Source organism: Aulonocara stuartgranti (assembly GCF_965226115.1).
Source record: "Aulonocara stuartgranti genome assembly, chromosome: 5".
NCBI classification, from domain to species: Eukaryota; Metazoa; Chordata; class Actinopteri; order Cichliformes; family Cichlidae; genus Aulonocara; species Aulonocara stuartgranti.
In genome coordinates this window covers 23,153,054-23,167,635 of record NC_138943.1, presented here as the reverse complement: position 1 = coordinate 23,167,635, position 14,582 = coordinate 23,153,054, and the positions used below count along the sequence as shown (strand labels likewise).

At 41.8% G+C, this 14,582-nt stretch overlaps 1 protein-coding gene across 2 annotated transcripts in view; it reads right to left on the bottom strand.

Moving 5' to 3' along the window:
* rargb (retinoic acid receptor, gamma b) overlaps positions 1–14,582 on the bottom strand; it is a 38,675-nt gene that overhangs the window by 10,862 nt on the left and 13,231 nt on the right. The window contains exon 1 of one of the 2 annotated variants that reach the window (XM_082534188.1): positions 7,287–7,790. The exons of the other annotated variant lie outside the window; for it this stretch is intronic. Coding sequence (XP_082390314.1) covers positions 7,287–7,431 — 145 coding nt within the window. The 5' untranslated portion in view covers positions 7,432–7,790. Of the gene's footprint in view, positions 1–7,286; positions 7,791–14,582 lie in introns of those variants that run through there. 2 annotated transcript variants of the gene reach the window in all.

Sequence of the window (14,582 nt, the reverse complement as noted above, 5' to 3'; positions counted from 1 at the left end):
AAAAGTGAGTGTGACATCTGCTATTAAAAACGTACCCCTGTAGGACAGTTCAAATATTCGTAGAATTGAAGTTCTGGCGTCAGACGAGTTTGAAATGCTGTTAGATGACCTGAAGAAAACTGATGTAATGTCCATAGCAGGAGATCACAGACAGAACTGATAATGCACAGTTGTGCGTATATGTCCGTTTTTTGGATGGGAAATTGCTCGGTTTGCTACCGTTAGAGGGACACACAGCTGGCGAAATGATGTTTGAGAAGATTTAAGCTCTTTTTGAGGAAAATGGTCTGGATATGAAGCGTGTCTGTATACTTGTGACCGATGGGGCTCCATCCATGGCAGGAAAAGTGAGTGGTCAGCGAAATATTTATTTTAATTTGAAAGGGAATTATCAAAATGTTTTTTGTTATTATTATTTCAAATGTGCAAAAAATAGTTTAGTTATAGCTCCCTTTTTTTTAAATGGACCTTTTGGTGTGCATTTGTGAGAGGTCACCACCAGATTTACAGGAGAAAAGGGATAAAAAAAAATACTTGTTTTTCAGTACAGTTGTGTGGGTTTGAAATTGATCATGATCTGCTGCTTGCTGGCTTCAAAAAAAATATCTGGCCCAGATAAATTCCTCGGTTTGAAAATCTGGCCCAACTAACTTCGTAGTTGAATAGGCATGCTGTAGCTTATCGTCATGAACCGGAGAGCCATTAAACTAAACTTCATCTACTCACAGCCAGGCTACAACACAATTCGACTCCTGTCTTCTGCAGACGGCGTCACACTACAATATTCCTCCTTCACATGTCTTTTCCATCTTCCTCCTTTCCTGTTTCCTCAGTGTTTGTTGTCAGATCAGCACATCTCTGTTTAGACAACAGCAGCCGCTCTTCTTTATCAGCTCTGATGCCTGAGAGTCAGAGCTCAGGAATCAACATATCACTCCTGAGAAGTTTACTAGAGCTACACTGTCAAACTATCTTCTGACCAGCATGGCTTTAAAAACACAGGGGAAAAAGGAAAAGAAAGGCTTAATCGGGTTTTAGCTGTTTAAGTGAACAGATTTGACAGCAGGAAGTGATAAAATCCTTCAGATGTCAGTTAAACTGCAACAATAGCAACTGCTTTGTTTGTGGAATTTCTTTTTCACCACTCATAATTAGCTTTTTACTTATTTGTGTGTATGTGTGTGTGTGTGTGGGGGGGGGGGTTTCCTGCTTTTCCTCTGTGCACTCAATTTTTTGGAAAACATAAAAAAATGCGCCAACTGGCTGAATTTTAAGGGGATCAATTTTCTTGTAACAGATTATTGTAGACTGTTCTATTTTGCAGTTTGCCCTGCTGTACCACAATAATTTCCTTTGTGGGGTCAATAAAGTATTTATGCATGTATTTATTTTATTTCTGCCCTAACCATTCTGTATTAACAGCTACATGTAAATGAAAACAAAGTAACCACATGCTGAAGCAGCTTAAATAAAAACAATCGCACATAAAGAGTAAAAGTGACACTGCAGCCGTTCCTTGTGTGTGGTACATGCCCTGTAGGACCTGCAGCCTGGCTCAGCCGGCCTCCATCACACGTCTCATTGAACCCGACTTTGTCCTGAGGGCTCCGGCGAGCCTCGCATCTTTCTTGAAATGGGAGGTAAAGCAAAGCATGTGTAAACTTTAATAATTCCTATACTGTTGTTTGTGAGCCAAATCGGAATTCAGCGAAACAGTGACTCAGTTTCCAGGAGATTCAAATTCGTAACCTAACCAAACCAATTTTTTTCTCCTCTAGCCGTTGAAATTTTTAATTTCGATAACAAATGTAGCTTTTACATAACTTCTCGCCAAACAAAATGTTCAGCAGCGTGCTGTGGAATGTGCATGTACACGCGAATGTGTGTGCGTGTGTGGGCTGCTGCACAAGTCCAGGGGTCAGTTGGACAGTGAGCGATGGTTTTCCGTGTGACTTGGAGTGCAACAACACTCGCAAACATGGCGAGAGGAGGGAGCGAGGGAGGAAACGCTGCCATAAATGTCCTTTATTATTAAATAGTTGCAACGCAGTCCATAAAAAACTCACAAAACTGATGACTTTTTTTTTTTATCTGTATTTCATACTAAACTGTATTAAGAGCAGCAACAGAGGTGGTGGTGGGGAGATTTGGGGGAGGGGGGTTCAACCGCAAATATGCTGAGCAAGTAATTACCACGACAGCAGGGAGGAGACGGGGGAGATCTCAGTGACAATCCCTTTCATCAGCTGTTCTAAGTTCAATACCATTGCCCCCCTCCTCCTCTTCCCGAGGCCCTCACTAATAACCCTCTTCCCCCCTGTGTCCTCTCCTGCCTTCCTGCCCTGGCAGGAGGAGGAGTCCTTCCTGTCACTGGCAGTGCCTTTTTAAAGGAAGGGCTGTGAAAACCAGGCTACTGTCCAGGAGATGGCTCCATAAAAACTGCACCAAACACTAAAAAGGAGACACACAAGCAAACACAGAGGCAACGGTGCACAAAGGCACACACACACATTTGCACAAACTCGCTTACGAAAACAGAAACCAAACCCTCCATCCTCGCGAACCCTTGCACTGTTGTAAAGCGTGCCAGAGCCTCAGTACAAACATGGCCCCGAAAGAAGATAATCTGCACTTCTCACACTTCACGCCAACAAAGTAATAACGCAAGGGAAGGTTTCAGAACAAAACCTGGAAAACAGCAGTCTTGTAATCATTTGTTGTTCTTGTGTTCACGGTCAAGGAGTTTGTCTTTGTCGCCACGGCGTGTGAGTGTGTGTGTGTGTGTGTGTGTGTGTGTGTGTGTGTGGGGGGGGGGGGGGGGGGGGGGGGGGGGTGCATTTACGGGGCAGGTTGTTAAATTCAAGTTTGTCCCTTTTGTCCCTCCCTTCCTTTTTTTTTTTTTAAATAACACCCAATAAACCAAGCTTTATATTTTCCCACCTCCCCTGCTTTTGGCTCTCACTCCACAGTCGGCTTCCACCGTTGGGCACCTTAAATGCAAAACTGAGACCAGCACAGTTTCTCAAACACATTCTCTTTTGCTAATCTTAGCACGCACATGCATGTGTGGTAGTTAAAACTGCATGACCCTATGGCAATGTGGTAAGATTTTGTATTCTTATAATATAAAATATAAGATCTGAGTCTTATCTTAATCTGATTTGCTAAGTTTTAATGTCCTGAAAACGTTCTGCTGCTATACAAAGACCTAATGATGCGGTGATACCGTTCAACCTGATTTACTTCTGAATGTTACACCCACCAGTAAAACAAGTGATTTGCACTAGGTAGTGTGAACAATGATGTAAAAGAATGTAAATGAAATGAAATACTGTAGTACATTAATAATTCTGAATCATTTAGGCACGGAGATAATGGGGTGAAAGCTGGAACGCCACGACTGGAGACAAGTTTGAGCATGACTCCGCTGGACCTCACAAGAAGCTGGCCTCGAGCTGGAACAATCAGTAATCAGAAGAACTGGATTCAAAGCTTTCATTAAACTACAGCAAAAATAATAAGCCTTCCCCACATGGATCACGCCTAACATTTGCCACGTCTGGAGGTTTCAAAATCAAAAGCAATGACACTAAATTTGCATGCAAACTGTTGCCTAATTACTCAAAGTAATCAGACTGGAGATATAATCTTATTAGGGCACTTACACAAGTCAAAGCAATGAAATAATCTGTCAGGATACATTGATTTTATTTCACCAGAGAAAGCGATGGGAGAGGCAACTCTGTTAAAGGAAGGAAAGTTGGCATATTGTTTTACTAGCTGGGAAAGTAATCTGAACCTAACCCACTAGTAGCCACTCCATTCTACACAAAAATGTGTGGTCATATTAAAAAAAAATCTGAAACACAATAATATCGCCTAAAGCAGGAATGTCACACTCATTTTACATCATGGGTCACATACAAGCCCGATCTTAAGTGGGGATGAGTAACACTTTCTGTCATTAAACCAAATATTTAATATCTGAAATTCTATCTTAAAATGTCTTTTAAACCAAGAGAAAGCAGTGCACTTTCAACTGCACATCTCAGTTTTTTTCTGCAATTTAGCAAATGCAAAAGCACACTGCCCATACTGTCGCATATTTATCAAACAAGAAGTTTTGGTTGATTCATTTTTTTATAACTAAGATTTTTATAGTAAACAGTGAAAATCAGGAACTTTTCTGTCATTAAACCCTTTATATGATAATTTGACTACTTTGGTGTAACATAAATGGCTCTTTAGCTTTAGCTGTAAAAAAAAAAATACTAAAAACAGCTACAATTTAAAATAAAGTTTAAAGTCCCTTATTTATACCGTCCTTCATATTTTCCAAAGCTGTCCAGCCGCCTGGATTAGAGTTTTTGCCAGACCGACTGTGGCCCCTGGGCCATATGTTTGACACCCCCGACTTAAAGTAAGAACTGACAAATATTAGATAACAATCAGCTATATATAAACACAACACATGTAGCTGATGTAGTCAGGTTATTATTAAACTGCAGCACACGTTCATCACAATTAAAAGAATCCGTTTTCTTCCAGCGGATATACATATACACACATATACTGAACTTGTGTTTACACATCAGCTGCTCTGTTTCCTGCTAAAAGCAACAGTGGAGACAGAACGCGGAGCTCCAGAGAAAAAGACTACTTCACACACACTACCAAACTGTATGAGAAACAAGTGACACTGCTGTGAGTAACATAAATATCTAAGTCCTTCTACTCCAATAAAGACAACACACAATAAAAACTTTTTTATCTCGTGATTTAAGCACAATTCTTGTCTGTCTATAACAGCATCTTCCAGCTGTATCATAGTTAGCTTTGCTTCTTCAGTGTGATGATACGATGGCCCGTTGTTAAAGCAGCTTTGAAGAGCCTGATCTCAAAGAGGAGAAGATGCCGAGCAAAAACGGGGATTACTACTGAATGAAGAGAAGACTGTTTCCCCTCAAGGCTCTAAACACCAGGACACAAAGGGCAGCGGTGGGTTTAATCCCAACATCTAACTTCATCCTGCCACTCCTCTCTCACCCCGCTTCGCTTTTAAGTCCCCATGCCCCTTACACACCACCTAATCTCTTAATTGGGCCTTTTATAATTGTAATTGAATCATTAAAAGCTCTTGGTTACACAACACGAGGCCCGTAAGCTGATCCGTGTATGGGCAAAAGAATAAACACACTTTACTGCTGGGAAGAACACGCAACTACTGGAAGAAAAAGGAGATCTTCAAAAGAGGAGGAAAAAAAAAAGCAAATGTCACACCGCACAAGAGGCAGTGACAGAGAGAGCAGACAGACTCAGGCATGTCCCCGCTCCATTTAATGCCTCCTGACGTTGAAACAAAGGAAGGCAAAGAGGTGCTGAACTGCCTCGCAAAAAAACGCAGGAAAAGATGACCCCCCCTTACACACACACACACACACACACACACACACACACACACACACACACACCAGAGAGAAGACAGAGAGGCCAAAATGCCCTGAGGAATTTAGCGCCATAATGTCCAACAGAACATGTTCACCCAAAGAAATGCTGAAAAAGAAAAAGTATTCATTTGTTCTCTTTCTAATCAGCTCTAAAGATATGCCATGCACCAGTTTATAGAAAAGTAGGAAAAAAATATCAAAATCATGTCAGACTCACAATAGATCCTGAGATGTTGAAATGAGCCATGGCTTTGGAAAATAGTAAAATAAAACCCAAACTCAGGTTCCTGAACCTATTTTTGCAACTGAGATGATACAAAATGTAAAATCTTACAGAAAAAAACAAGAAATGCAAAAAACAGCAAAACCTACAATTTATTCAATAATAAGCAAGTGAGCATAAATATGACACTTTATGAGATACATGCAATCACTTTCTCTGTGAGTCAAAACATTAATCAGTCAAAGAAACTGTCAATCATTTTCTCTCGATTAATGAATCAATCAGTTAGTGATGCTGAAGTGAGCACTCTTCTAGTTCTTTCACACTGTTTTTACCAGACGATTTGGCTGATGCTAGTTGGAGCAGCCTGTATAACTTAAAAAAAAGAAAGAAAAAGAAACTAAAAATACATTGTATGCAGTTAAATAACAATGATTAATGAACATTTGCGGACATTTGTCTTTCAGTGTGGCATCTGGCAAAGCTCCGCGGCGAGTTGAAACAGGCCCTGCTGTGGTGTTTGTCATCCTGACTGCTCATCCATCATCATTAGCGAGCACTGCGGGCTCGACAGGGTTTGATGCGCTGGTATCTAAATAATTACTGAAGATAAATAGGCTCAAGGTGCTCGGTGGGGACATCTCAAATCGCGTCAGAAAAGTTTCAGCTCGGCGACGCGCCCGACTGCACCTCAAGTCGAGCTCCTATAAACGTTTGTTTTTTTCCAAGTCACCCAGCCAAGTGTAATCTGAGAGTCTGAAAATGGGCTCCGCGACAGTTACAAAAGGTGGCCTCGTTATTTTATGAGATAAAGCAAATTTTTTCCGCATTTGTATAACTGTGTAACTGTGTGGTGAGTGCATTGTACCTCAATGTGTGATGCAATTTTTGGTCAAACGTCAAAAGAATGTGTAGCCTGTGGAGTTGAGAAACAGTGACTGATAGCATGTCAAGCCATCCAACATCTATCTTTTAATAACTGTGCTTCTCATTTCTGCAGAACGCTGCTAAAATTCACATTTTTCTTTAACTGCTCCTGCATCAGTGCTCGCTCAGATCAAATCTTTTTAAAAGTGAAAAAGCTCCCCTCTCTGATAAAATATGTCTCCCTACTTATCTTTATTTATCTTCTGTAAATGATCCGTTTCTAACTAACTGAGGCTCTGTGTTTGGGTTTGTTCGCCTGATTGCAACCATGTGATTTCGAGGCCCATTTGCCTTCGATCTGTCAGTGCAGCGTTCGGCTCAGACGTTGGCGCTTGTTGTTTTCTGGACACATCGGCGGGTTAAGTCCCTGCATTGTTTGAAAGAGCTGTCAATCATGTGAAGTCATTCATAAGGAAAACAAACACCCTGATGTATAAATACACTCCCCAACTCACTCGCTCACACTCACAAAGCACGCTAAGCACATAAACAAACACACTGCAGGGTGAGAATGGGTACACATAATCGAAAGGAATCTGACTCTTCCTGTGGAGAGAGCTCCGTGATAACAAAACCAGGGCTCTGATAAGAACACACACACACACACACACACACACACACACACACACACACACACACACACACAGCTGCTCTTTTTTACAGTCTGACGGACAGGACAGAGTACTCACACTGAACACTGCTTGTCCCAGCCCAGGCAAAAGGGTCCAGCCCGGAGAAGTAAGGGGTGGCCTTGCTGAGCATGCAGGAGCCTTGCCTGGACACATCGAAGAGGGGCCGAGGGGCCAGCCCCAGAGCCTCCATGCAGTCGAACATGTTTCTTTGCTATTGAGGAAATCTCAAAGTAACTTAATGCCCTGAGTGGTCCAGGTGTTCCCTGTCTGTCTGTCTATCTGTCTATCTGCCTGTCTTTGACCCTGCCACTGCCCCCCCCTCCTCTGCCTGGCTGTCCTGTCTTTCCAAAGTCCTCTACATGGACAAACTCCCCTCTTTCTGTTTTAGTTTTTATCCCCCTCTTCACCTTATCACCGTTCTACAAGTCGAGCTGCTTCTACCCCCTCTGCTCCCAGATCACTTGCTCGCCTCCCCTGCTGTAACTGATCTCAGTTCCCCTCTTGCTGGCTCTCTGGGCCTCTCACACTCCGCTGCAGTCACGGCCAACTATCTGAGCGGCTCTCCCAGTACTGAGAAAAAAGGGGGGTGTGGTTAAGGAAGAAGAAAGAGGAGGGACAAAACAACACGAGGAGGCGTGTACCTGCTTTCCCCAACTGGCCACACAACAGTCCCTCTCTCCTGGGCTCTTTTCTTCTTCAACTTTTCAAACTCACCTCTTTATAATTCATATGCAACGAATGAAAACAAACACTCCTCTCCTCCCCCTTCCCCCTCCTCCCCCCCCCCCCCCTGCTCCTTTCTCCGCATTAACTTTGTTTTTGTTTCACCACAGCAGGGAAGAAATAGCCTCTCTCGCAAACATCTCGGTCAACTTTAGCAAAAACTTTAAAAAACAAAAATCTTCTCCTACTTGGCAGAGTGTGAAGCACAGCGTTGTTGTTTGCTTGTTTTCACGGCGCTCTCAAACCCCACAGCAACACAGGGACGTGGCCCCAGACACACACTTAATGCCTGTAATATCCCTAAAATTAAAAACCTATTACAAAAGGTTGCTTTGGGAATATTTACTGTGATTTTTTTTTAAAGAATGCAGCAGAAAAGAAACCTACTAAATCAAATGCCAATATTTTTTTAAGTTACACGGACATAACTGTGTAATTACATATGGAGGAACAAAAATAGAATCCAAGACATGAGTGAGTCATTATTAAAAGGAATTTCATATGTGCAGATGGTCTGCTGTGTACCGACGACCGGCAGTTGCAACTAATCACAATTAATTAAACACAAATAAACATCGTGTCACTTTTGCCAACAGCTGGTGCCAAATCACGTCATTCTTTCCAGAAAGCCTGTATAAGAACTCACGATCAGCCGATCATGTGTAATTTATGGATTTATGAAATACTGCCTCACAGACAACAAAGAGCGACTTTTCACCCGAAAGTTTATGAATAATCCATCCGTGGTCGGCAACCTGATGGGCTCTTTTTTTTTTGGTTCAAATGGTTCAATACATAAATAATTCACTTTTTTTCTCCCCAACTTTCTCATGCTGCACAAAGTTTTGACCGCCTTTTTAAGGTTTCTCTTTCGCCACTAATTCATTGCACGTGCAGCCGCAATTAAAATCTTCTGCGTTGATTCAAATGGATTCAGTCATCCTCCCTCCCCGAGCGTGCTGGATGCTTGAAGTGTGGCGAAGTGCGGCTCAGCTGCAGGCGAACCGCGCTGGCCCAAAGTCTAGATAGTTTGTATACGAGACACACTCACCCTCCTCCCTCCTCTCGCTCTCCTCCTCCCTTTCCTTCCCTCGTTCAAGAGGGATGAACTCTGGAAGAAACCCCCACTGGGGCTCTAACACCCCCCACACACACTTCATACACACACACGCATGTGCACATGCAGGGGTACACGCCTGCACACTGACTTTCCAACAGCCTGTGGCTTTGAACACTTCATATTCCTCTCGCGTATTACAATTCTCTTCTTTCTTTGTTTCCCCCCTGCTTTTTTGTTTATTTTGCTCTCAACATCCTGAACCCATTCTTCCTCATTTTTTTAACTTTATATAATATTTTGAAAACACCATACACAATCTCTGCCGGTTTTGGCAGATTAACTTTTATATTCATCTCGCCCCTTAGCCCTCTAGCCATCCCCTCGGTCTTGGCCAAGCTGTGCACACAAGCGCACACCCGCTCACTACGATGCACTGTGGGGAGCGTAGCTGCACAAGCCCGCAGAACTCTCTCCACACCTTGAGACAATTACCCTCCCTGCCTTGCAGCACCCTGCCCCCTGTTGCTGCTTTGAGGAGAGAAGCACACAAATGAACGAGGGGGGGATGCGAAAGAGGGAGGGAAAAAGAAGACGAAGAAGTTGTATCATTTTCCTTCTATTTTACCAAAACACGGGCTCACGCCTGCTCTTTAGGCTCGGCAAATTGCCCCTCTTTGCCTTTGAAGCTTAAAACACAGGACTCCCCGCTCAGCTCTGTCCCTGCTCTTTTTCTCTCACTCACACACAACTTGTAGGAGGACCGAGTCGCATTACAGCTATTCACAATCAGGTTCTTCGGCTATTCATCCTGTCGTCATGTCTGACACAAACACACAGCGCCGAACAATGGCCCCTCTCTCCCTCTCTCTCTCTGTCTATTTCTCCACAGGCACCTCCTCCTGCTTGAACCACAGTTATTTGCACAAAGTCTCACTGCGGTCATCTGTAAGCGCACCAATACAGTCACAAATGTGAGGCAAGGAGCACAAGACTGCTGTTTGTGATATTCATGGGTGTTGGAATGTGCAGCCTACAGAGTGGCAGTGGAAATGTGTGTGTGTGTGTGTTCTGACACACAGACAATTATGTGTGTATGTGCTTAAACAGAGTGCTTGTGATGACAGACACAAAAGAAAAACACACAAGCCTCACTCTGAGCCATTAGGTTCATATTACTAATATCACACACGCGCGCACGTGTGCACACACACACACACACACACATTCAAAACATTACAAAGAACAAGATGTTACTAGTAGAGAAATTACGAAGGTACATTGTGTTCACCACTTCCCTGCGAGACTTTCATAACCAATTTTGTGTCCAGAAAACAAAAGGAGGCGTCAATCGATATTCAACGTGAAATCCAGATACCGTGCAATGTATTTACAGAACTTCTAGGAAACCCGGAGCAGGAGGAGCAGGAAAGGCTCAGACAAAATCAGTCGCATGTGTGTTTTGCCAAATTTGTCCAGCTATTAGGGGAAGAAGAGAGAACTCAGAGCATGATTAAACACACAGCAGGGGTCTTTTGATGTGGATATCCGCTAATTTCAACTCCAGGGATGTTCCGAGTTTCATCTCATTAGGAAACAAAGTCCAGTTTTCCACTCACACTGATTAGGGCATGGATTGAATTAATTTGCAAATCCCGCTCAAACTTCCACAGAAATTTTTTTATAAACTTTTGATTCACTTACTACACTACCGGGAGATAAGTAATTTATTGTAGCCACACTTGAGGGTTATTCTTCCTATTGAAACCCTTCTTGGCAGGCAGCCACAGTAAACTCTGTTTATATACGGGATACCTGCAGAGTTAAAGCAATTAGTTTTCAATTTATTCACTTGGTGGAGAAACGTGTCAACGCCTTTCCCAAATTATAATGATGATAACTGAATTCCTTCTGCAATACCAAGCACACGCTTGCTTTGTATACCAAACACAGACGAGGAATAACCATGATAACGCTGGACAAATATAATCAGTGGCCACTTTATTAGTTACACGTTGTTAGTACTGGGGTAGGTCCCCCCCTTTTTAAGACTTGCCTTAATTCTTCATGACACAGATTCAACAAGGTGCTGGAAACATTCCTCAGAGATTTTGGTCCGTGTAATAACATTTATTGGCTGCGGATCTATGATGTGAATCTCCCATTTCCCATTGTATTCTGTTGGATTGAGATCCGGCGACTGTGGAGGCTATTCGAGTACAGTGAACTCATATGTCATATTCAAGAAACCAGTTTGAGATGATCGGAGCTTTGTGACGTGGCAGTTATCCTGTTGGAAGCAGCCACCAGAAGATGGGAACTCTGTGGTTATAAAGGGACAAACGTGGTCAGCAAGAATACTCGTGTAGGCTGTGGAAGTGCGAACTGACCCAAAAGTATGACAAGAAAATACATGTTTTTCCGATCTTCTGCTGTCCAGCTTTGGTGAACCTCAGTTTTCTGTTTTTTGCTGACCCTTGTGTGGTCTTCTGCTTCTGTAGCCATTCTGCTTCAAGGTTTGACATAGTGTGCATTCAGACATGGTCTTCTGTATACCTTGGTTGTAACTAACACTTACTTAAGTTACTGTTGCCTCCCTATCAGCTCAAAGCAGTTACCATTCTCCTGTGACCGCTGACATCAACAAGGCCCTTTAACAAACTGCTACTCACTGGATATTTTTTCTTTTTTAGACCATTCTCTGTAAACCCCAGAGATGCTCATGTGGGAAGATTCCAGTACCTCGGCAGTTTCTGAAACACTCAGACCAGCCAGTCTGGCACTAACAACCACGGCACGGCTAAATGAATTGCGTTGCCGTCATGTGTTTGGCTGATTAGATATTTGCATTAATGAGAAACTAAAAACACGTATCTAACAAAATGACCATTAAGTGTAAGTATTTGACTTCTACTCATCTTAATATTTGTGGTCAGCACACTGAACATAGAATATAAGGCATAGATAACATGAAGCACAAACAAACCTGAAATTTCCCACGAGTGAAACTCTGTGAAGCACAAAAGTTTACAGAATGGATTTGTATTTTTTGTGTCCTTCTAAAACTGACTTACATGATGAAACTCACGCACTTTACAGTGTTTGTTCGTCTGCATTTTATCTTTTGTGGAAACGTTAAATTTACATTTCAACACTGTTTTGCCCGTGGCCCCAAGACACCGATTTGTTTGTAATACAATACAGAGAGGAGACGATACCAGAGTGAGAGCTTCACAAAGACTTGGAGCGAACTCAAGCACAACTCTTTTTGCTGCCTTTAAAATAAATGTTGCGTACCAAGAATTTCCTCGACATGGCCAACAGCATTTCTGACTTTTGAGAGAATAGAGAGCCAAACTTGAGGCCATTAGCTTATCAGCTGAGTTCTTCTTCTTCTCGTGCTTTTATAAAAATATAAAGTCTGCTCCACAAAAACCCAAATGATGTGCATATGGTTAGGAAAAGGGGAGTAGGTGGTGACTGAACAGGTGATCTCTTTATTTTCCTCACCTCCTTTGAATTATACTACTTCCTAAGTTTTGCCTCAAATTGAATCATGACTGCGCTGATGATGCTCCGCTCTGTAAATACATGTTTTATATCTCGGGGTTGCATGTGTTAAAGACACAAACACCAGTAATTCCTGAATCTTTGGTGCTGACCCACAACCTACAGTACAGTTTTAGGTCTCTGCCATCTATTAATAAGAGAAAACAGTAGAGACAAAAGCAGATTTTCTGACTAAAATGATTCTGTGTTACTTTGTTGCGCCATTACTAAACATTTAGATTCAATACTTTTGGACACTGTGTGTCAAAACAAATCAAAGTTACAGTTATAGCAAATATAGGCTTAAAGAGCACAAGCTCTGCTTTAATTTGAGGGGTTGGACAACAATATCACTATACCAGTTGCAGATTAATTACAGCCATTTTTTAAAAATTCTGTATTTTCAAGTACTGACATGTACAGTACTGCGAAAAAGTCACGTGTCATTCATTTCTTCACATTTTGCTTCCACGGAGCCAGACTTTATTGTCATTTTTAAGTGATCTTGAGGAATAGCTCTCCAGGCTTTCTCAAGGTGTTTTAAAGTTTTTTCGTGGACATTTGCTGCTAATTCTTTCTCCAGATCTTGTAACTGAACATTTCAGAGGAATTTTTATTGTCTGCTTGTTAAGACACTTAACACTGGCCAATGATGTATTCAAGCATTGAAAAGACACATAACTTAAACGTACAAAGCAGAAACTTAGAAGCAATTTTAATCTGTATCTTAAGGCACTTTGATACTAGCAGCCTGTCACAAAAACACATCATTTATTCACATTTCCTTAGTTGAAACCGTGAAAATGCCAGCAATAACATACACCTTGGGAAATTTGGCATATTGCAATGTGGTGTCTCCTTAAAAATGGATAAACCTACCTAAAGAAAATGAACAGAATCTGAAACTCATGTCCTTAAGAAATAGAAAAAAATCCAGCAAAGACATTACACGGGATCTGAGAGATGCACGTGACCTTTCAGCTGATCCATCTTCTGTTCACTGAAGCCTCATCAGAGATGGTCTCAGTGGAAGGACGGCTTTCAAGAAGACATTTCATTAAGGAAATGTCCTTCAAAAAGCCTGGAGAACTATTCCTGAAGGTTTCTTAAAGAAACCACATGAAAGCTGGACTAAGAGCATTCATGTTGAAGAATAAAGGTGGTCATACCAAATATTGACTTTGAACCCTGTCAGAACTGTGCAAACTGTTTTTCCTTATATATCCTTATATCCCTTTCACATTTTCCAAGCAAAATACAAAGAGATGAGGGATAAGGCAAGATTTTTGCACAACACTGTATTTGAACAATGTAATATTATATATCATAATATTAATCTTCACTTTGCACACAGAGGCTGAAGTAGTAAATTAAACAGAAGTTAAAATGACCACAGATATGTGCACGTAACTCTAATCTAAGGAATGACATATAGAGTCCTGATAATGCCACATAACTGTAATCCTAGATTTTATTCAGGATCTTTCTCACACCTTTTCTTCTCTGTCTTTTCTACACTAGCAAACAAATTTGAAATACCAATATATCAAAAACGATTTGACTGATTTACATACAGTGTGCATACCTGGCAGTCTGTCTGAGCTTCATGCGACGCTAATCATCTATCTGGAATATTTCATGCTGTCCCTTAAATCTTTCTGTCTCTGTCTGTGTATCTGTTACAGTCCCAGAGGCGACATCTCAAAGATGTAATCACAGCCTGAGTGCCATTAGCCTGAAGATCTCCCTCTTGTAGACAGAGGCTCCAGAAAATGACTAAAGATCAGCAGATAACTCAGTGAACACATCATCTGTGCACACACTGACACAAACTCACACTGATTGACAAGTGTGCTCAGCAGGGTTTTATAAACCTGATGTCAGCCTGACAGGGCATTTGAGACTGTAACTATAAATGCTTTCCAGTGTTGAAACAGAGGGATAGAGCAGCGTGCTCTGCAGACAATTAGAGATCAAACTAAGGTAAGACATTTTTTTTTGTGTATTGTAAAGGTTAGTTTTCT